Consider the following 21681-nt stretch of genomic DNA (forward strand, 5'->3'; position numbering starts at 1 on the left):
GGGGGGGGGCAGCGGGGGACGGGGCCCGGGGGGGGACAGCAGCAGGGAGAATTTGAAAGGACACGCGGGCGGGGTGACTGCCCCGGAGGGGAACCGCCTGAGGAGGAAGGCTTTGGCCTCCGGGGAGACGGATGGCATCAGGAAGGGCTTTAAGGGACGCCAGTAGAGGCTGGCCTTTTGCGGGTTCGTTAGTGCCACACTTGAGTAGGGCGTGGGGGGGGCTGTCTTCCACTGACACCCAAATCCGGGATCCCTGGTCTTGGCTCCCCAGAGCTCTGCCTCCTGTCCCTTCTCCTACCTCCCCCCAGGGAAACTTAGTTCTTTTCTGACCCCTTCCCTTGCCTGATCTAGCTCCTCTCCAAACAGCCATGCCCTCGAAATGCTAGGGACCTGGGCCCTGAACCCTGTAGACAGATGCCCCCCCCAGACTGGGGCATGGGAGGGGGGCTGGGGGACCCCATGATTCAGCCACGGACTCCAATGCCCAGCCCCTCTCCCCAGAACAATCCCCAGACCATCCCACGTCCCTGCCCCAACCCTTCGCGGCTCTGTACACATTTTTAAACCTGGCAAAAGATGAAGAGAATATTGTAAATATAAAAATTTAACTGTTGGTTGTGCCTGCTGTGATGGGGGGGCTGTCGGTGGGGGGCTCCGAGGAACTAAGCCTCAGGGCCGCCACTCCGCCAGTGAGGGAGAGGGAGGTGGTCCGAGCCCACAGCCCACTTCAGGGAGCGGCTTGGAGCGCCGGGAGAAAGGGGGGGAGCGGGTGCTGGGGTAAGGTTGCCACGGTAGCAGGGTGGTGTGGGGAGTTCCGATCAGGGCCCAGGTGTGTGCAGAGGCCTGAGGCTGCTGTAGAGAAGGAATGGCCAGGGGCTCATGGGGGCAGATACCAGACAGGCCAGGGGGCGTGGGGGCCAGGCCAGGTGGCTGGTTACGGGGACAGCAGTGCCAGGTGCAGGGTTCGGCCTCTGTCGAGGCCTGGGCCCGGGCTGGAAGGTCCACCACGCCCAAGACTTTGTTTCTTGGCACATTGTGAGGGAGAGCCCGGCATCATTGTGACCCGCATACCCCCAGGAGCCCCTGGGGCAGGCAGGCAGGCGGCCTGGTGGATAGTGTGGGTACAGTAGGCTGGGGGCCTAGGGGCCCCGGTGGCCCTAGGGACCCCCATGGCCATGGCTGAGCGGCCACGGCCCGGGTGGGCCGCGTATCACAGCTCCAACACCAACAGCTGTCAGGACCTGGGCAACTCCATCCTATTGCTCCTGGGCCTCATCATCTGCATTAATATTAGCATCAACATGGTGACGCTGGTCAGGGTGGGGCCAGGCGGGAGGGCACTGGCAGGATGGCGGCGGCGGGAGGCCTGGTGGCCCGGGGCCGGCCCGGGCTCACTGTGTCCTCCCTCACCTAGCTCTGGCGCCGACTCCGGGGCTTCTTACGCCAAGTGTTCCGTATTGTTTATGAGAAAGGTAAGCGGGAGAGGCTGGGGGCACGGAAGAGGCAGGGACCCGGCCTTCTAGCGCTGACCCGGAGCTGGCCCCTTCCCCTGCCGCCCTCCCCGTTCAGACACCACAGCGGGGCAGCCCCTGCCCCTGCACCCTACACCCCCACCCCCACCCCCTCCCCGTCCCCTCAGGAGCTCAGCCTCCCCACCAGCCTCCCGCCTCTCCTTGATCCACAGAAGCTTCTAAGTCATCCTCACCGGGGAAGCAGCCCCAGCCTCCGAAGCAGAGCGCCCCTGCAGTCCACCTCCGATGCACCATGGACCCTGTGAAAATGACCGTGACCCCCCCACCCACTCGCCGCCACCGCCCCCGGGGCTCTTCGGGCCGCCGTGCCCACCGCCCAGTAGCCTGGGCCCCCGAAACGGACGACGACGAGAAGCCCCCACACCAGCACCCGGCAGTCTGCTCCCACCACTGGGATCAGCCGGCAGACTGGCAGGGCTTCCAGTCCAGCCAGAGGTTCTGGGCTCCCTGGCCCCAGGATGCCGTGGAGCCCCCTCCCCAGACCATTCGCTTCCAGCGGACCATAGGAGGAAGGCCCCTCAAAGGAGAGATGCGGTCAGAGCTGGGCCTCGAGGCCTACGTGTACCCGGTGAACCCCCCGCCCCCAGGCCCACAGGCCCTGAGCCACAAGAACAGCGGGGCGGGGGCCCAGGCCGAGCCGGAACCGTGTGCCCCCAGCCCGCCAGCCCCGCCGCCCCTCCGGGGCCCGGCCATTGTCCCTGACATGCCCCGGCGCCACTCCTCGGGCCGCGTGGTCTACGACGCCCGAGACGTGAGGCGGCGGCTCCGGGAGCTGACCCGTGAGGTGGAGGCCCTGTCCCACTGTTACCCCCTGGGCTCCCCATCCAGCAACGTGGCTGAGGGCACGGGCAAGGACTGGGTATACCGCTCTGTGGCAGAGAGGTGACGGGGACAAAAATAAAAGGAAGAGAGGAGGTGGTCTGCGGTGGTGTGGGGGGTGGGGAGTCAGGGCCCACACAGCACCCAGAGGCCCCGGTCCCTCAGCGAAGGGTCTCCCTGGCAACAGGGACCTCGGGAGCCCCAAGGACCCTCATCAACCCCTTGGCTTCCCTGGGCCCTGCCCTCAGTTCTCTCCCAGCCCTTTCTGGGGCCCGACATTCCCACCTGCCACTCCCCTGGTTTTTTTCATGCCCAGAGCAGCCCCCCCGCCCCAGATCCCGGCCCAGATCCTCAGGCAGGCCTGCACTAGGGGGGAGACCCCACCCCCGTGGCCCTAGCCCCTCGGCGGCCTGGTTTCTGCCGGTGCCCAGGGCTGGGCAGCAGCCGCCAGGTGTGGTGTGCTTCCCCGGCCTCCCCTCCAAAGCCCTGGTTTCTTTGAGCAGGGCCGGCTGAGAGGGAGGGTGCCCAGGCCCTCACAATTCCCCCAGTCAGGACCCCAAGCTCCTGTGCCCACGAGCAGGCTCGGAGCAGAGGACCAAACACCGGGGACATTCTCGAGGGCTGCCCTCTGGGACCTCACTGCTCTGATTAGCACCTGCCTGTCACCAGTGAGGAGACCGAGGCTCAGGGAGGGGAAGTGACTCATTCACGGTCACACAGACACTAGGGATCAAGTCCCCGCGCGGCCTCAGAGGCTCTGGGCTCTGCTCCCGCAGGGAGACTGCATTCCAGAGTCAGCCTGGCCCCTCAGACTCCCCCTGCCTCGGTCTGCCATGTGAAGTCATCGGGAGCATGCCAGCCACACGCAGCGGGAACATCAGGCCCTACCCTCCTCCCAGGGAGCCGGCCTCGCGCCCGCACACCCACCCACGTGGGCACATGGACACACTCACGCGGCCGCTCGAGGGCTCGGGAACCAGAAGCCCCGGGGGTGCGCCCAGGCCGAAGGAACTGGACCCCACCTTCTGTAGCAGATGCGTTCCTGGAACGTGGCCAGGCAGGCCTTCTGTGAACCAGCCTGCTGCTTCCTTCGCTTTCATTCCGCCCCCATTGTTGATCATTTTAAGTTGATTCCATTCAGTGAGTATGTATCGAGCACCTACTATGTGTTCGGCGGCTCGGAGGGAAACACCTGCTGGCTGTTGGTGTATTTCTGTCCAGCTGTTCACCCGCCGTGCGGACAAATGACTCGCCCCCAGGGCACCACTTCCACGGCCCCCAGTGATGAACCTGCTTCAAAACGAAGGCTCCTTTTGTCCTATCCACAATTACATCTATTTTGTGCTTTGTGCGTTTCATGAGGTTTTCTTAAGGGGGGAGCTAACAGGTTTCCAGCTTGGAAGGCTAGGTCCGTGGGAGGGCAGTTGGTTGGGAAGGGAAGAGAGCATGGTCAGGGGTGGTCCCCGGCAGAGGCAAGCAACCCGGGGCGAGCGGGAAGTCAGTCTTGCTCCGAAGCGAGGGGGCCAATGGGCTCGGTGACCACACGGCATAGGGCTGCAATCCTTGGCCAGGAAGGGGTGGGGAGGGTAGGTACTAGAGGAATTATGACAGGGAAACGGGAAGGACGGGGAGGGAATGGCACAGTGCGGTGACCCCGGAGGGGACTCTTGCTGTCACCCTAGCTGCTGGTCCCAAGTAGGCACAGGTGGAGGGGACCAACTGCACAAGGTGCCTTGATGTCTCAAGAGAACAATGACATGGAGGAAATCCTTTATGGACGACTCAGTCCCTGTGAAGACTGTCCTACAACTATAGCGACCATGTTTTCAAATCAGGAATCAGGTGGTGACTTAAGCAGGCCCCTGTGGAGACAGGGAAAGAATGAGCTCTGGGATATCCGGGGACAGGGCCGCATTAAGTGGCAGCCAAGGGCAGAGATGGCCATTTAAGGGCAAGCCGAGGGGACAAAAGCGTGGCCACCTCTGCATTGTGACTCCCCCCAATGTACCCCATTATGACCCAACCCCCTCCCCCGCTGGTAGGTGTCCCCAGGTCCCGGCATGGTACAGTGCGGTCGGGGCTGGTGGGGGGGGGGGCGGTGGCCCAGGTGGCCCTAGGGCCCCCCCACCATGGAAAACCAGCTTTGGTACGACAACATGGGGTGCTGCAATCAATACCAGGGACACCTCCAGGATCCAGAAGACGTACTGCTTCTGCTGCTGGGCCTCGTAGTTCTCGTCAACATTGGGATCAACGTGGTAACTGTGGTCAGTGATGGTGGGGGACGGCCCCCCGCGGCTGAAGAGGGCTGAGTGGGAGCCTCCACCTGCAAGAGTGTGTGGTCTTGGCTGGGAGCCAGGGTGGGGTGTGTGGGGGGAGGGTAGAGAGCCTCCTGGTCTTCACTCCCACCCCACCGTACCCCCAGATGTGGCATGCGCTCCAGAATGCCTTGGACAAGATGCTCTGTTGGATTAATCAGAAAAGTAAGTATGGCAGCAAGAGAGGTCGGGGACATCCCCCCCCCACACACACACACACCCCCCACCCCAGCCCGACGCCACCAGCACAACCCTAGAAACCCAGGCCGCCCTGTTCCCAGCCCTGAGCTCTTCTGACAATCGCCCCGGCCTCACGGACGCTTGTCGCCCCCAGGTGAAACCTTGCAGGCTCATGAATGTGCCACCAAAGAGCCCCCCGCCAAGGCCCGAGACGTCCACATCCACTGCACCCTGGAGCCCGTGGAAGTGAAGCTGGCCCGGCCCACTTGCTACCCCTCTTCCTCCTACCGCCGGCTGGGCAACCCCCGCCGCCCCGGCCGCCGCCGCCGCCGCCGCCACCCCCGCCGGCGCCACGGCCACCAGTGGGGGCTGAAGAACCAGGGGTGCTTCCCCCACAACCGCTCAGCCTTCCCTAGCCACCGTCGCAGCCGCAAGATGTCGCAGCTGCAGGCGGTGTCCTCCTTTGACGAGGAGGACCTGGACTCCGACGTGGAGCAGGGGGAGGACCTGGCCTTCCCGCTCCCCAAGTACCCACGGGGCGGCTGGGGCAGGCTTTACCCGCAGACGGGCCTGCCCTCCAGCTTGGGGCTGTGGGGCCGCCAGGGTGGGATCCTGGCCAGCCTGCCGCCACCCTCTCTCTACCTGTCCCCCGAGCTGCGCCGCATGCCCAAGCGTGTGGAGGCCAAGTCGGAGCTGAGGCTGCAGTCCTACGGGCCCCACTGCTCCCAGTCCCGAATCTGGGGCACTATGGAGGCAGAGCAGGGGGCCTCGTCTCTGCCCGCTCTCCGCCGGCTGCCCCCGAATCCCTCCTGGGTCCCCGCGGGGTATGACCCTTACCCGTCGAGTGGCCAGCTTCTCCAGGACTCCTGGGATCAGCGGCGGGGCCTGGAGGGCTCTGAGCCTCCGCTCGCGCTGGTGCCCCGGGGCTCCCCCCAGGCGCACCGGCGGAGCCTCCCTGGCCACGGCCACGCTTACGGCCAGCCCACCCGCAGCCCGCACCCATCCACGGGCCACCTGAGCCACAACTCCCGGGAACCCCACGAGGTCCGGCGCCGGGCCGCCGAATGGGCTGAGGCCCTGCCCACCCGGCACCCTCTGATGGCCTCCACCTCCCTCACCATGCTGGGCGGGACCTCCTACCAGCGGGCCCCGGCCCCCAGCTCGGCCCTGCTCCCCCATTCCAACCAGCCCCTGCCCGAAGTCCAGGCTCCCGAGGTCCCCCAACCCCAGCCCACCTTCCTGCCGCTCAGCAGGAACCCGGGGGGCACTACGGGCTACCAGGTCTATGACAGCCTGGAGCTGAAGCGGCAGGTGCAGGAGAGCCGAGCGCGGGCCAACTCACTGCCCCCGCCATCCACCTCCGCCTCGAGGCCCTCCGTGCACAGGAGCCGGACCGGGAAGGTGCACTGACCCGTGGCGACTGTGGGTGGCGGGCAGGGCACGGAGACAGGAATAAAGAGCAACGGAGTCCAGGAAACACTGTGGTGTGTTCTGGGCCTTGGAAGGGCCATTTCTTCTGTCAGCCTGGGTCCCGGCTTCTCGGCACCAGGCTCTGCGTGGCTGTGGCCACAGGCCCCCAGCACCCGCCCCCCCCCCCCCCCGCAGGACCCTGGTTCCCGCCCCGTGCCCTAAGGAGGTCTCGCAGCTGCAGACTCCAAACCATCTGTCTCTGAGCACCTGCTCTGGGCATCTGCCCTCCCCGATCTGAAAGTGGGCTCAGAGGCTCGGCCCCACACAACGTGGTGAGGTCAGATTCCAGTCCTACCTCTGCCTAGATCCAGGGCCATGGCCCCAGGGAGGGCAAGGAGAAGGCCAAGGCCCTGAGGCCAAGGTCCTCCCCGCCTTAGGAGTGGCCGAAGGGATGGACTGTGTGAGTGTTTGAGGGAGAGGCAGGGGCAGTGAGGGAATGAAGGAGGAAGGAGGGCCACAGGGCAGGCGTGCTGGCTTCCGGCCCCGTTTGACTTTGGGGACTCGGGTTACGAGAACCTGGTTACTTAGGGCAGACGGTCCTACGCCCTCCCTTTCCTCCCCTCCCTCATTGTGACCCCAACACCCGCCCCATTGTGACCCAGTCCCTCTCCCCCTCCCCCACCAGAGGAGTCTGGCTCCTAGTGAGTATGTGGGGGCCAGGGGGTGCCCAGGTAGTCCTGGGACCCCCGGCCATGGGTGAGCGAGCCCACCACGGAGCCCAAGTATGCTCTGGCACCAACCCCAGGAAGTGCCAGGACCTAGGAGACTCAATCCTTCTGATTCTGGGCAGCTTCATCTTGCTCAACGTGGGGATCAATGTGGTGACTCTGGTCAGGGCGGGGGCTGGGCAACAGGGTTGGGGGAGCCCTGGGGTTCGAAAGCGGCTGAGGCGGGAGGGCTTGCTGGGATGTGGCCAAGCAAGGGCTGGGCTGCAGGACTCACCACCCGTCCGGGCTCCCCCTTCCCCTGCTTCCCTCAGCTCTGGAGGCACCTGAAGAGCTCCTTGCGGATTCTTTTCCATCATTTTTTCCCCAAAGGTGAGTGGGCCCCAGCATGGCCTCGAGGGAATGTGGACCTATCCCCTCTCTCGGGCCCTCAGGAGCCCCGACCCTTTCCCATCCCACATTTCCCTGCAGACAAGCAACCCAGCTGCACAGGTGGCCATCCCATGTGCACGCACTGCTCCATGGACGCCAGGAACCTGTGCTCGAGAGTCTCCTCCCGCTTCCACCGGCGCCCGGGCTCCCCGGTCGGGTACCCTAACCACCTCAACTCCTGGATACCAGACACGAATGACGAGATGGCTTCTGGGTGCTGCTGGATGCCGCCTCAGTGTGGGCACGCCGGGGCTCCCATGGACGCTCCCTGGGGACCGTGGAAGGAGGGGGTGATGGGGGCTGGGGAGGCCCCTCAGGTCACAGCCTTGAAGGCCCGGGCCCGCTTCAACTCCAGGCACGAGGCACCTTCCCAGTTCCCCAGGATGAGCAAGGTGGACATGGTTCCCCTCCTCTTGCGCCACGAGAGCAAGACCAACACCCCAGACTATGACCCAGCCCATGCCCCGGCCCAGACCCAGACCCACTCCCCAGGCCACACCCCTGAGCACACCACCCCCCTGGCCCAGGCCCAGACCCAGATGCAGACCTCGTCCCCAGCCCACACCCGTGAGCACAACACCCCCAAGGCCCAGGCCCAGGCCCAGACCCAGACCCAGACCCAGACCCAGGCCTCCCCCCGAGCCCACGCCCCTGAGCCCACCACCTGTCAGGCCCACAGCTCCTCCCTAGCCCACGCCCCTGAGCATACCACCCCCCAGGCCCAGACCTGCTCCCCAGCTCACACCCTTGAGCATAACCTGCCTCAGGCCCAGATCCATTCCCTAGCCCAAGCCCCAGAGTACAAACCCCTCCAGGCCCATACCTGCTCTGCAGCCCTCACCCCTGAGCGCATCACCCCCCAAGCCCAGACCTGCTCCCCAGCCCATGCCACCGAGCACACCCCTGTCCTGGTCCATGGCCCCAAGCCCACCTCAGTCCAGGCCCATACCTACTCCCCAGGCTTCACCCCTGACCACACTCAGCACACCCCTGCCCAGGCCCATGGCCCTGTGCACACCTCAGCCGGTCCCCTGGGTCACACCCCTGAGCACGTAATAGCCCATGCCCCAGCCTGCACTCTGGCCCATGCTCATCTAACTTATACCCATGTCCCTCACCCCCTGGTCCCTGCTCCCACCTCTGCCCCAGCGCCTCCCCTAACTTCTACCCCTGCCACTATTCCTGCCCCAGCCCCTCCCCCAGCCCCTGTCCCAATCTCTAGCCCAACCCCCGACCCAGCTCTGGTCATGACCCTGACTACCCCTCCTGTCCCCACTCCTGTCTCTGTCACCACCCGTACCCCCATCCTAACTCCTATTCCCTCTACCCTGACTGCCTTCGGCCAAGGCCTCTCCACAGGCCACGTAGTCTACGATGCCCGCAGGGTGAAACAGAATGTGTGCCATGTGTGTCCCCCCCTAAAGTTTGGATATTCCAGAAGGGACGTGGGCACCCTCCCCAGGCCCCAAGAGGGGCAGGGTCTGGGCAACTCTGCTACAGCTGAGCCAACATCGAAGCAATACAGTGGGGACTGTGTCAAACCACCCCCCACAGGCTCCGTGCTGGGCTACCTGGAGTTGGGGAATGTGGAATGGAAGATCTCAAATGATGCCAAAGACAAGTTCTTACAGCCCAAGACCTTCCCTTATTTCAGCTTCCATCCCTGCAGTTCTGAGAGGAGAAACACAGACTCTCAGACTCCGGTCGACCCTAAATTCCTGGTCTACTCCAAGGATGCCACACCTTCTCAACCTTGCTTTCATTCTCCAACCAGTGCCCAGAGCTCACTGAGGACCATCCCTCCCCCATGCACTCTTTCTCTGCCTCTTATGTCTCCCAGATCCTTTGTCCCTCATCAACCCTCCAACCACCAGAAGCCCTCCACCTCAATGCAACCCCCCACCTTTCCCCCAACCTCCAAGTCTTCTCACTCCACCCCCTCTTCCCAGTTCCCCATCCCTCCACAGTTCTCTAAGACTTTCCAACCCCAACCCCCTGAGCTTCAGGAGAGTCTAGGCCTCAACCAAGATTCTGGCCTCCAAAGGACTCCAAGCCCTTCAAAGGACTTGAGAGTTCCCAGGAACCCAGGCCTTACCCAAAATCCAGGCCTCTGTAAGAACCCAGGCCTCGTTCAAGATCGAGGCCTAAAGAAACCCCCAGGCCTTATTCAAGACCCTTATCTCTGCAAGAGTCCAAGCCCTTCCCAAGATGCTGGACCTCACAAGAATCTGGTCATTACCCAAGATTCTGGCCCCCAAAAGAGCCTAGGTCCTACTCAAAATGCAGGTATCTTTAGAAGCCCATGTCTCGCCCAGCCTTGTGGCCTCCACAAGAACATACCATTTCTCCAAACTTCTGACGTTCAGAGGAGCTCAGGCTTTATGCAAAACTCTGGAGCCTACAGGAATCTAGAACAAAACCAAGAGACTATACATTGTAAAAGTCAAGATCTCTCCCAAACTACTGGCCTCCATAATAGCCCAGGCCCTTCTCAAGATTCTGGAATTTACAAGAGTACAGGCAATGCTCATGAGGTGGGAGTCTCTAGGAGTCTAGGCCTTCCTCAAGATTCTTGCCCACAGAAGAGCCTATACCAAGACTCTGGAGTCAACAAGAGCCCAGGCTTGATCCAAACCTCTGGTCTCCATAAGGGCTCAGGCCTCACCCAAGACTCCGGAGACTACAAGAATACAGGCCTTACGGAAGATTCTGGAGTCAACAGGGACTTAGGCCTTACTCAAGATTCCAGTCTCCATAAGAATCCAAGCCTTACACAAGCCACTGGAGTCAAAAGAGGTGGCTGTACACAAGACGATGGAATTTACGGGAGCCCGGAATATATCCAAGACCCTAACTTCCACGAGTGCCCAGGAATTAATCAAGATCCTGGCCCCAATAAGGGCCCAGCCCTTACCCAAGACCATGGCCTCCCCAAGACTCAAAGCCTCATTGGGGAATCCAGCCTCCACAAGGATTCATCCCTTATCTCAAATCCCAACCACCACAAGAACCCAGGCCTTGCTCTAAGTACCGACTCAGTCCAAGTCTTGGGCCTGCCTCAGACCCTAAAGTCATCACTGTGCCTGATGAAGTCATGTGTATCTGAGGAGGCTCCTCGGAAGGAAGATGTGCAACAGCAACTACCATGGACTTCTGTCCCACTTAGTCAGAACTCCAGCTCCTCCAAGCCCCAGGTGATGATCTGCAATGACCTGCAAACCTTCTCAGAGGTCCCTTTGCTAATTGAGCTGCAGCCATCCCCCCGGCGAGCAGGCAGCCGCGACTGGGTGTACCGTCCCGTGGATACAGTGCCTTCAGCCTACCAGAGCTATCGCCAGATGTCTATGCCTCCCAAAATCAACTGGAAGCCCTACTGCCCTGGGTCGGGCACCCGGGTAGGGCATGTGGTCTTTGATGCCCGCCAGAGACAGTTTGGGGTGGGCAGGGACAAGTGTGAAGCTCTGTCTCCCAGGCGCAGTCGCCAAGAGGCATCCAGCAACCCCCTGGAGGCCAAAAAGGAGTGGGGATATCAGTGTGTGATGGGGACTTTGGAAAAAGAGGGGACAAAGGTGCATCAGGAATAAAGAGGCAAGAGAAGTGTCCTGTGGTTGTTTGGGAACATCTACCCCGGCCCTGTTCCTGATGCTGGCCACCCACAGGGCCTGATGAGGACTGGTACTATATCCCTGCCCTTGTTTCTCTTGCATTCCTGCATGACAAAACCCCTGATCCCCAGGCCTAGAGCTGCATTGTCCAATACAGGAGCCACAAGCCAAATGTGGCTGTTAAAATGCAAATTAATTAAAATTAATTAAAATTTAGCACCTGGCTGGCTCAGTCGGTAGAACACGTGACTCTTGATCCCAGGGTCGGGAGTTCAAGCCCCACGCTGGGCATGGAGGGAGCCTACTTTAAAAAAAAGAAAAAAAATTAGAATTTAAAATTCTGTTCCTCAGTCCCATTGTCTACATTTCAAGTGCTCAATAGCCACGTGTGGCTACTATATTGGACAGCACAGATTTAGAACATTTCCACCATCACAGAAAATCCTATTGGACAGCAATGCTTTAGAGTTTAGAGAAACTTTCCTTTCCCTTGTCACTCAAACCCAGCATCTTCAAAGCTCCCACAGAACGCAGAGAACTTGTTTTCATTGTGACTGAGAGTCCCCTCCTTCGCAGTCCTTTGCCATGGACGTAGGCCTATCTCACTTTGGACATAGTTCTTCCGGTGGCGGGGGGGGGGGGGGGGGGGGGGGGGGGGGGGATGGGGAAAGCCCTGGTCTAGCGGTGGGCCGGTCTGATCTTTGTGCGGGCCTGTCCCTGGTTTGCTGTGGTTCTGTCTTCTCATTCTGGCTCCCAGTCTCATCCTGGACTAAAGCTGTGCCTCTGGTAGCCATAGTCACTGAACACGATTTCCTTCTCCCGACAGTGTTCCACTGCCCTGCCCCAGCCCAGTTGGGATTTTCCTCTGGACTTGATTTTCAGTCCTGGTAACTCTTCTGTGTACATATAAGAGCTGGCAGATCCCAAAGTGCACTCCCTGCTAGCACTCACGTGTCCGAGGTGGGCATCGCCCATACCTGTGGCCCTTCCCTCAGTCAGATGTTTATTCCTGGGTCACCACCTGTGTGTTCTTGCCTGACACGGACTCCAAAGGGATGCCCCCGCACCCAGCAGGGAGCCCCTTTCCAACACCTCTCTGGCCCAGCCCTACTATGTGCAATTTTTGTAGGCTGCAGTCTCATCTCTAAAATGAAGTTATGATTGCATGGACGAACCCTCCTAGATCTGAGGGACCAGAGCTCCTCTACTCACACAAGAGATGTGGAGGCCCCTCTTCCCCCCCAACCCCAGGCCCCTAGGGTATGTCCCCCATTGTTATTTGCTCTTCAGATCCATCCTGTTCCAACTCCACGGAATGTTTGCGTGGGGCCGACCTGGGCTTGAAAGTCACAGAACAGTTGATCTCCATAGAAACTACAACTTCCATCAGGCACTACTTCAGCGGAACAGGAAAGGATGCGGGGGCGTGGCGTCAACGCCCCGGTAGCTCGGAAGACAAACTGCAACCCCCCAGGACAGCGCGAGATCTCCGCGGAGCGAAGAGTGACCGATCTCCGGCAGGAGGCGGGGCCGGCCGGGAACCACCCGCACAGCCTCCAGAAAGGGGCGTGTCCGCTGCTTGGGGGCGTGGCCTCGAGCCACTGGAGGAAGTTACCTGTTGAATCGTTCTGATCCCTAAGAGGGAAGCCGCCCACCACAAGCCTCCTCCGAAAGCGAGGTAAGGGGAGGTAGACCAGGGGCGGCGGCGGCGACTCGCTATTACATCTCGCAGGAGGGGCCCAACAGCTACTTTTTACCTGCTGAGTCAGGTGAGCCGTTCCATGGGGGCGGGGACCATCATTTGAGAAAAGGGCAACGGCGTTGGAGGTATTAATTTGTTCGTTTTCAAGACTAAATTTAGAGCCCTTCAGCTGCAGACCCGTTGACGAACTGTGCCTGGGGCACTCTCGCGGCCTCGGGAGGAAAGAAGAACGCGGGCGACTTTTTGGCAGCAAAGGAACGGTCCGTCTAAGCGTCCTCCCTAGCCCCAAAGGGTTGAGCCACATGGCTTCCGCGGTCTGGGGGAGTGCGCCCTGGTGGGGCCCGCCGCCCCCAGCCCCAGCCCGGCCGCTCACGGACATCGACTTCTGCTCCGGGGCGCAGCTGCAGGAACTAACCCAGCTGATCCAGGAGCTGGGTGTGCAGGAGAGCTGGAGCGAGGCGCCCAAGCCGGGACCAGACCTCCTCCGGGCCAAGGACTTCGTCTTCTCTTTGCTTGGTAAGTAACTCTCCCTGCCTTCGGGTACTCGCCGCCTTCAGCCCCTCCCCACCCCGCCCGGGCTTTGGGTCATGCCCTCCCGAACCCGTCTCTTCCCGTAGGCCTTGTTCACCGCCGGGACCCCCGCTTTCCTCCCCAAGCAGAGCTCTTGCTGCTTCGTGGTGGGATTCGCGAGGGCTCCCTGGATCTGGGACCTGCACCCCTAGGTCCTTACATCCGGGGACCTCATTACGACGCCGGCTTTACACTCCTAGTGCCCGTGTTTTCGCTAGACGGCACTGGGCGGGAGGTGCAACTGGACGTGGAGTCCTGTTACGCGTGGCTGTGCCTCCCAGAGCAGATAGGCGGAACCTCGATCCGGGAGGCTTGGCAGGATTGCCTAGGACCTCCAGTCCCAGGAGGACGTGATTCCAGCCACCGAACCGAAAGCGAAGGGAGTCCCAAGGGTCGGCAAAGCTCCACGGACCAGCCGCACGGTTATGTCACTGAACCTGAGCCAAACGTGTCTTTGGAAAAATCATCGAGTAACGTTCCGGGGCCGGAGCCGCCTGGGCAGGACATAATCGATCTTGGCTTTTCTACCCCACTGGAAAACCTGAGTGGTGACGTCACCAAAGCAGCCGTCCTTAGCCCAGTCCCACAGCCGTGGGAAGATTGGGAGGCATGGCCCACACTTTGCCCCGCCCAGGTGGCTGCGTGGTTCTTTGCTTCACTGGCCGCGGTCGCCGAGTCCCTGTTCCCGGTCCCGGGTGCCCCACGCTTGGTCCACGCAGCCCGCCACGCGGGGTTCACTACCGTCCTCCTGGCCACGCCGGGGCCCCCGCGCCGCGTCCTGCTCTTCGACCTGATTCCCGTGGTGTCCGTGGCCGGCTGGCCCGAGGGTGCTCGGAGCCACTCGTGGGCCGGCCCGCTGGCCTCCGAGTCGTCATCCTTCTACCTGGTGCCCGGCGGCCACACCGAGCAGCCGGGCGCCTCCGGCTGGCAGCTCTGCTTCGCCCGCCAGGAGCTGGCGCTCAAGACGCGCATTCCCGCTCCGCTGCTGCAAGCGCACGCGGCGGCCCAGGCGCTGCTGCGCCCGCTGGTGGCCGGGACCCGGGCCGCGGCGCCCTACCTCCTGCGGACGCTGCTCTACTGGGCGTGCGAGCGGCTGCCCGCGCTCTATCTCGCGCGGCCCGAGAACGCGGGCGCCTGCTGCCTCGGGCTGCTGGATGAGCTGGGCCGCGTGCTCGAGGCCGGGACACTGCCCCACTATTTTCTGAGCGGCCAGAAGCTCCGTGCGGGGGATGGCGCCGCGGCGCTGCTCGGGGCGTTGGCCCGGCTCCGCGGGGACCCAGCCCGGGCCCTGCGCGCCGCGGTGGAGGAGGCCAAGGCTGCACGCAAGGGGGGCGGCTTAGCGGGGGTGGGAGGCAGGGCCCATTAAAGACGCTGTTCCTACCCGCGTGGAAAAGTGCTTCTGTTGGCCTGCGGGATGTGGCGGGAGCTGCTAGCCCCTCGCCTAGGAGACACACTGAGCGCCCCGGGTCCGAAGAGCACAGCCTAAAAGGCCCCTTCGCCGGTTCCTCCCCGCATCCTCCTGCCGCGTCCCTGGCACAGGTCGTGCTATTTCTGGCCTCTCTACTCCCCAAATCTGTGGCCAGCACCCCTCCCGGCCCGGTGCATCCTCCGGCCACCATCTCCCCCAATTTTTATGGTCTTTCAGGAGTCAGTAGGGAAGGGGTGGGGGTGCATATTTGCCGACAAAACGCAGAAGGAAGGTATGAAGACCAGGGACTGACCACTTTGGCTCACACAAAATAGGAGAGATCAAGAAGGCCGGGTTGCGACCCGGGCCGGATCGCACCACCCCTCCCCTATGCAGTTAGTCCCCTCCCAAGTTCTGCCCTCCCAAGCCGGGCAGTAGGGTCCCTTTCTCCATTCTCCCAGCGTCCGCCATTCCATCCATCTTAAGCCCAACCTCTCCTCCCATCCAGGGTTCCGTTTTGTGCAGTCACCTCCTGGTCTCTCCTTCTCTGAACCCCAAGACGTGCGGCCTTGCCCCGGCTCCGTCTGCCTCTAAGACTGTCCCCACTCCCTGCCTCCAAGGAACCCCGGGGTTCCGCCCGTCCTGCTGCACCCCCCCCCCTCTTTCCCGGCGTCTCCTCCCCCTGCCCCGCCCCCGGGCCGGCTCTCAGAGGAGGGGGAGCTGCTGTCGCCGCCGCCTCGGCTCCCCACTGCCGCCGCCGCCGCCGCCGCCGCCGCCGCTCTGCTTGGTCCAGCCGCCCGGCCCAGTGCTCTGACTTCGCCCGACCAGGGCGCTCTGCGGAGACACCCTTCCTCCTTGCTGGGGGTCCGGGGCGCCTAGCCCGGCGTGGGGGGAAGCTCCGCTGGCGAGGGACAGGGAGGGAGGAGCCTGGAACCGGAGCCAGCGCCACCCGTCGCCGGATCAACAAGACAGGACAGGTTGAGGGGCGTCGGGGAAGGAAGAGGGGTGCTATAGGCTGTCCCGGGGAAGCCGAGCAGCCCTGTCGCAGAAAGCTCCGATGCACTCTGACTTGTAGGGGGCCTGTTCACATTTGGGAACTGGTGATAACGTGGGTGCACTCCTCTCGGGGGGCTGGTTGGATTGGAGGGCGTGGGATCTAAGCAGCACCAGCTGTCCCCGAGGAAATTAAGGGGCAACCAGGAAAAAAAAAAAAAAAAAAGACCGGATGCTCCTTATCTCGAGGTGACAGAGACCCTCCAGACAACCACCTGGTGTATCCACTAGGAAGGGCGGATTTGGAGGTGACTTCAAAAGGAGTGGAGGGTGACAAGGTGAGGAAAGGGGCTCGGCAGCTGGAACCATGTACCACTAGAAATGGGGGTGACTTGGTGAAAAAAAAGTACTGTCCAGACAGGGTCTGGGAACCCCTAATCGCTGAACGGGGACAGCCTGGGTTTTCCCAGTTTGGGGGGACTTCACTGAAAAAAGTGGGGGATCCTTTCACTTAGAGGGTGGCAAAGACACTAAGGTTGGGTGCCTTCCTGACATTGGCAGTGCCCCAGTAGGGAGGGGGTTGAGCTAATATATTCAAAGCTGAGGACCCGCACCCTTTAGGTTACAAGAGTGGATTTGGCAGGAGTGCGGGTCCCCAAAATAGGGTGGAAAGGTGCCTGGGGGTATTGGAACCACATCTTGCAAATTTTGAGGGTCTCGACTTTGGCCTAAAGAAAGTGGGGACAGGGGCGGTGGAGAACAGGGAAGAGGGCAGTTTCCAGTAGGAGGCAAAAGGGCAGGGTGGGGTCAACACATACGTAGGCTGCTGGGTCCGGTGGAGCTAGCACGGGGCCCAAGGGTGGGAGCTGGCAGCTGGCGGCTGGGGGGTGGGGGGGGTCTGGGGCTTATCCTCAGGTCCCGTGGATGAGGCGGGGAGTTGGGACCCCAGCGTCAAGGAGCATGCCCCGGTCAGCGGGCTTCTCTTGAGGAGCCTGGCGCTCCGGGTGCCTGCCGGTTTGGGGGTGTCTCCTCCCGGGGCGCCATGGCGGCTCTGGCCAGTAGCCTGATCCGGCAGAAGCGGGAGGTCCGCGAGCCCGGGGGCAGCCGGCCCGTGTCGGCGCAGCGGCGCGTGTGTCCCCGCGGCACCAAGTCCCTTTGCCAGAAGCAGCTCCTCATCCTGCTGTCCAAGGTGCGACTGTGCGGGGGGCGGCCCGCGCGGCCGGACCGCGGCCCTGGTGAGTGGCTGGAGCGGGGTCCCCGGGCCTGGGGTCTCTCCGCCTGGGAGGTTGAGGCCAGGGACTCCGAAGGATGGGGCCCGACTGGGGGGGGTTCCCCGAAAGTGAAAGGGGGGTGGGCCAGGACCACACAGTCTCTGCTAGACAATGCCTCAGTTTCCCGTCTTTTTTGCCCATAACCCCGAGTCTCCTTGCTGTCGAGGGCAAGGGGAAGGCTTGGGGGGCTAGGTCTGGCGCTCCGAAGCCTCGCGGCTCCGGCTCGCCCCTCCCGCCCCCCCTCCCCCCTTTCCCCCTCTCCCCCCCCCAACGCAGGAGTCCCCACCCCCACCGTCCGCCGCCTACGTGCCGGCTCTCGCGATTCTTTCAATGCCGGGCGGAGGGGCCTGGGGGTTCCGGACGCCTGGGTCACCCCGAGGGTTTCTGCAGCTCTGGCAGCCCCGCCCCCGCCCCGGTTCTCCCGCTCCTCCACGCCTTGGCTCCGTTCCCGCTGGCCGAGCCTCCCTGGCTCGGCGCCAATCTCCCCAGCTCTCCCCCGGGTGTCCTTGCAGCTACCTCGCCAGCCCGCCCCTCTGTGCGCCCTCCTCGGTGACCAGCGCTTCGAGAGGGGAGCCGGCCACCCCCCCCATTACCCCCTACGCGACTCCGAAAGCGGCTCCCACATGCCCGGGGGACCCTCTGCCGCGAGGAACTCAGACCCAGTACCGGGCGAGAGACCCGCTCGGAGACTGGGGGGGGGGGGGGTCGTACCACCTACAAGGGGGTACGGGGAAGTCAGCCGAGAGCAAGCGACAGGGAAGGAGAGTGGTGAGGGTTGGCGCGTGGTCCCCGTCCAGGCACGACTGGCAGGAGTCCCTCTGGCCCCGCTCCCGCCTGCTCCCAGCTCCCCTAGGGGTAGACCCCTCGTGCCCTCCGCCCGCCGCCGCCGGCCCTCCGTAGTGGTACGGTCCGCAGCCCACCCTTTGAGTGGGACCCGGCCCCCACGTGACTCCTCCTGCCTCGCCAGCTCCCCGGCCCCCCTTCCCCCATTTCCTGGGTTTGGTACCCAATGTCCCCCACCTCAGACGGGTTACCTGAATGAAGGGGAGAGGCTGGGCCTCAGGGAGGGCTGGGACCCCGCGAGCCCGCGGGCTGACAGACAGACAGACGGACAGATGGGTCAGTGTCAGACAGGCCGGCACCCGGCCAAGGCAAGGCCCGCGCCAAGCGCGTGGCAGCCGCAGCAGCAGGTGCTGAGTCAGCGTCGGGCCCAGTCCCACCCCCACTCGTGAGGGGGCGCCCCGACCCTGTGGTCACCTCGCCGCCCCCCCACAGCCACAAACACACGGGCCCTTCTGCAGTGCCGCCTGCCTCCCTCTGTCCTCTCCCTTCTGATGGCTCGTCCCTCCTCTCCCCTCCCCCCACTTCTGGTGGAGCTGTAGAGAAGGAATTAAGCCATTTAAATAAATTTCAATAAATTAAACGCAAAGCTGGGGGTTAGAGGAAGCAGAAGGGACCCGCACCCTGGTTTCCTCCGGATTCAGGGAGAGGTGGGAGGGAGCCTGCTTAGAGGGTCAGAGAGCTGGGGCCCTGGGACCCGCGGCCTCCCCGCCCAGTCTCCCCTCTTCCTTTCCTCCCATCCCGCCAAGTGTAGGAATGGTTCTGGGAACAGAGATGTCATCTTCAAAGATGAATGTCTCTCTCTCTCTCTCTCTCTCTCTTTCTCCAGAGCCTCAGCTCAAAGGCATCGTCACCAGACTGTTCTGCCGCCAGGGTTTCTACCTCCAGGCTAATCCTGACGGGAGCATCCAGGGCACCCCAGAGGACACCAGCTCTTTCAGTGAGAGGGGACGCCAGCGGCTGGATGGGAAGGGAGAGCTGGGGATAGGAAGGTGACACCCTAGCACTTCCGGTGCTGCTGTGTTCAGTCTGGCTCTTGGACCCCCAAGGGAAGCGGTGGAACTGGGCTGGGGGGGCTGCTGGGCTGGGGGCCTGAGGCCCCGGGCACTGATGCCCCCTTCTCTCCACCCCCAGCCCACTTCAACCTGATCCCCGTGGGGCTCCGTGTGGTCACCATCCAGAGTGCCAAGCTGGGTCACTACATGGCCATGAACGCGGAGGGGCTGCTCTACAGCTCGGTGAGACAAGGCTGCGTGGCCTGGAGCTTGCCCCTCCCATCTAGTTTTTTCTTATTCCAGCCCCCTGCACCCCGGAAATCTAGTTTCTAACGATTGGGGGCCAGCCAGACTCTCCCTCATCCCCCCTTTCTCCTAGCCTCTGCATGGAGTGAGAAGGGGGCCCTCCCAGCCCGAAATGTATGGATTCTATCCTGGCTTGTTCTTCCTTCTGTCCAGTGAGATGTCTTCTTGTCTGTCTGTCTCTGTGTGCCTTTCTGGGTCTTTGTCTCCTCAGCCACATTTCACAGCTGAGTGTCGCTTTAAGGAATGCGTCTTCGAGAATTACTATGTCCTGTACGCTTCTGCTCTCTACCGGCAGCGCCGCTCCGGCCGGGCCTGGTACCTGGGCCTGGACAAGGAGGGCCGAGTCATGAAGGGAAATCGAGTCAAGAAGACCAAGGCAGCCGCCCACTTTGTGCCCAAGCTCCTGGAGGGTGAGTATGGACTGCAGAAAAGCTGGGCCACATGGGAGGGTGCTGGCCTTGACGTGGACGTTGAGTGACCAGCAACTTGGGGGCTACAGGTATTCAAGAGGACACCTGTTATGACAGGTCAAGCCAGGAAGGCTTTGGCCTTTGGGGGTTTGGGGAGCCCTCCTCTGCCAGGAAGGCTTTGGCCTTTGGGGGTTTGGGGTTCCCAGAGGAGGGCTCCCCAAACCCCCAAAGGCCAAAGCCTTCCTGGCTTGACCTGTCATAACAGGTCAAGGGAATTGCCTTGGGAATTCCCTTTCAGGGAAGGGCACCCTTTCCGAGCTCTGATTCCTCCTAGGTCTCTCTGTGCCTAATTCTCCTTCCTGCTCCTCTCTCTCCTTCACAGTGGCCATGTACCGGGAACCTTCTGTCCACAGTGTCCCTGAGACCTCCCCTTCCAGTCCCCCTGCCCCCTGAAATGTAGTCCGTGGACTGGAGGCTCCCTGCCCTTGCATGGAGCCAGCCACTGCCACAGCCTGTGCCCCAGCCCTGCTCCCCGCCCTGCCCTCACCCCTGCTGCCACCCTCACGCCCTGAGCAGCCAGGTCCCAGCAGGTGCTCTATCCCGAGGGAGCCAAGGGGCTGGTTGTGACGCCCCGCCCCGACTTCCAGCTCCTGGGAGGAGTTCAGAGAGGAGGATTCTGAAAATGGTCCTGGCTGATCACTTCTTTCCTTCCACACTCACAGCCCCCCAAAGCCTTTTCCCAAGAAGGTGCTGGGTGTTCCCAAACTGACAGAACCAGGACGTAAATACTCTGCACCCTGGGCTCAGCCAGTTCCGGGAGCCCTATGCCCTCTTCATCGCCACTGAGCCATAGATTTATAGGTCTACTGGAGGTCAGGATTAGTTTCCTTTTTGCCCTACTACACCTTCTGCCTCGTTCTGGACAGGTTCTGGAACACCAGGCACCCTAGCCAGGGCCCTTTTTGCACTAAGGCTCTGTGCTGGAATGCTGGCATGCTGCCAGGCTCTGTTCTGGATCCATCAGGCTTCTGTCCTTGACCCAGATGGACCCCTGGTTTCCAAGTAGAGAGAGACTAGATTTGAGCCCTATCCAGCTGCTGGCCTTGGCCTGAACTAGGACCAGTCTCAGATCACCACAGTTTTAACTTTCTTATCCCAAAGACACCCAATTCTAGAGCATGGTGTTCTAGACACACATGGAGCCATACTTCCTTCTGAGTCTCGGCTCTAGGACGTAGACCACGACTCTCAGCCCTTCCCTGCAAGATGGAGCCGGGGCCTATGTAGCCATATCATCGCTCATATAGAGTGAGTTCTAGACCCACCCTCCTACCTTCTCTAGTAATACCTATTAAAGGTGCGCCCTGGAAAGAACCCAGCTATGATTCACTAAGAACTTTGTTGATGAATCAAGAAACACTTCTTGTTTTTCCTAGATTTTCTAAAAATCCGATTCTTCCTATAGAATGCTAACCTTATTTTTACATGCAGTTTCTAGCTCCTGTAACTCAGCTGGGGTCCTGCCAGGGAAACAGAGTCTGAGGAAGGGCAGAGGAGTCTGGGAAGGAATCCTTGGCTCATAGTAGGGAAGCTGGGATGGCCGAGGGGCCAAACCCATGGCATGTTTTGGCTGTGTCTGGGTTGGGGGGACATGAACACTTAGCTACCTCAGCAGGAATTCCTTCCAGGTGCCCTTTAAAGCTGAGGTCTCTAAGGTAATGGATCTAGAATAAAAAGAACAAACAGGACACAGCCTTGATCCCCAGGGCAGAGACCCCAATTCAGCAATAAGTTCCACCCCTCTCCCCTATAAGTCAGGCCAAGGAGGGTGAGGGCCTCTTGGGCTCTAGACCTCATATAACCCCAGAGCTTCTAACTTAATAGAACTTGCTTTACCTTACAGCTTGTAAGTTCAGCTAAGCTTTAGGTACCCCAAAAGGGCCTGACTAGATTTTTCTGAGAAGCGTGTAGAGCTAGGGGCAGCCCTGAGAAAGATCAGGAACCCACCAGTGAGCTAGGAGTAGCCTCAGACCTGCGCAGGGAAGACCGAGGAGACCCTAAAGGGAGGGGCTTGGGCTCAGAGGCAGGTCACTCTTCCTCAGGCTCTTTCTCTTTCTCTTTCTGGCTTGTTGCAAGAGGGGTACATACTCCCCTCGCCCACACAG

At 61.8% G+C, this 21681-nt stretch overlaps 5 protein-coding genes and 1 long non-coding RNA gene across 9 annotated transcripts; 5 read left to right on the forward strand and 1 right to left on the reverse strand.

The window, feature by feature from the left end:
* The first annotated feature begins 14 nt into the window (after window positions 1-14).
* On the forward strand, window positions 15-2898 carry SPEM1 (spermatid maturation 1). Of its 2 annotated transcripts, none has more exons than XM_027568650.2 (3): window positions 15-1304; window positions 1415-1472; window positions 1685-2898. In XM_027568650.2, the coding sequence occupies exons 1-3, from the start codon at window positions 1170-1172 to the stop codon at window positions 2416-2418; spliced, it is 927 nt and encodes a 308-aa protein (XP_027424451.1). In that variant the 5' UTR covers window positions 15-1169; the 3' UTR covers window positions 2419-2898. The 2 variants fall into 2 exon arrangements, with proteins under 2 accessions (XP_027424451.1, XP_027424450.1); XM_027568649.2 differs by having other exon boundaries at window positions 16-1313; window positions 1685-2859.
* A 187-nt stretch (window positions 2899-3085) lies between these two features.
* LOC113908331 lies at window positions 3086-6851 on the reverse strand. Its single transcript, XR_003515418.2, has 3 exons — window positions 6615-6851; window positions 4529-4677; window positions 3086-4213 (listed from the first exon to the last, which is right to left on the reverse strand). It is a non-coding gene; the product is annotated as an uncharacterized LOC113908331 (long non-coding RNA).
* SPEM2 (SPEM family member 2) lies at window positions 4420-6319 on the forward strand. Its single transcript, XM_027568646.2, has 3 exons — window positions 4420-4618; window positions 4777-4834; window positions 5004-6319. Exons 1-3 carry the CDS (start codon window positions 4481-4483, stop codon window positions 6257-6259), a joined length of 1452 nt encoding a protein of 483 aa, XP_027424447.1. The 5' UTR covers window positions 4420-4480; the 3' UTR covers window positions 6260-6319.
* A 125-nt stretch (window positions 6852-6976) lies between the features above and the next one.
* SPEM3 (SPEM family member 3) lies at window positions 6977-11175 on the forward strand. Its single transcript, XM_027568624.1, is given in 4 exon segments — window positions 6977-7149; window positions 7299-7356; window positions 7456-10916; window positions 10918-11175. Coding segments are annotated over 4 exon segments (3696 nt in total). The 5' UTR covers window positions 6977-7011; the 3' UTR covers window positions 10957-11175.
* Window positions 11176-12315: 1140 nt separating this feature from the next.
* On the forward strand, window positions 12316-14685 carry TMEM102 (transmembrane protein 102). 2 transcript variants are annotated; one of them, XM_027568643.2, is made up of 3 exons: window positions 12316-12790; window positions 12893-13239; window positions 13341-14685. In XM_027568643.2, the coding sequence occupies exons 2-3, from the start codon at window positions 13026-13028 to the stop codon at window positions 14657-14659; spliced, it is 1533 nt and encodes a 510-aa protein (XP_027424444.1). In that variant the 5' UTR covers window positions 12316-12790; window positions 12893-13025; the 3' UTR covers window positions 14660-14685. The 2 variants fall into 2 exon arrangements, with proteins under 2 accessions (XP_027424444.1, XP_027424446.1); XM_027568645.2 differs by having other exon boundaries at window positions 12317-12699.
* A 778-nt stretch (window positions 14686-15463) lies between these two features.
* On the forward strand, window positions 15464-21680 carry FGF11 (fibroblast growth factor 11). Of its 2 annotated transcripts, none has more exons than XM_027568655.2 (5): window positions 15464-16929; window positions 18635-18745; window positions 18940-19043; window positions 19318-19516; window positions 19899-21680. In XM_027568655.2, exons 1-5 carry the CDS (start codon window positions 16737-16739, stop codon window positions 19967-19969), a joined length of 678 nt encoding a protein of 225 aa, XP_027424456.1. In that variant the 5' UTR covers window positions 15464-16736; the 3' UTR covers window positions 19970-21680. The 2 variants fall into 2 exon arrangements, with proteins under 2 accessions (XP_027424456.1, XP_027424457.1); XM_027568656.2 differs by having other exon boundaries at window positions 19402-19516.
* Window position 21681: the final 1 nt, after the last annotated feature.

This window comes from Zalophus californianus, chromosome 16 (genome assembly GCF_009762305.2).
Source record: "Zalophus californianus isolate mZalCal1 chromosome 16, mZalCal1.pri.v2, whole genome shotgun sequence".
Classification (NCBI taxonomy): Eukaryota; Metazoa; Chordata; class Mammalia; order Carnivora; family Otariidae; genus Zalophus; species Zalophus californianus.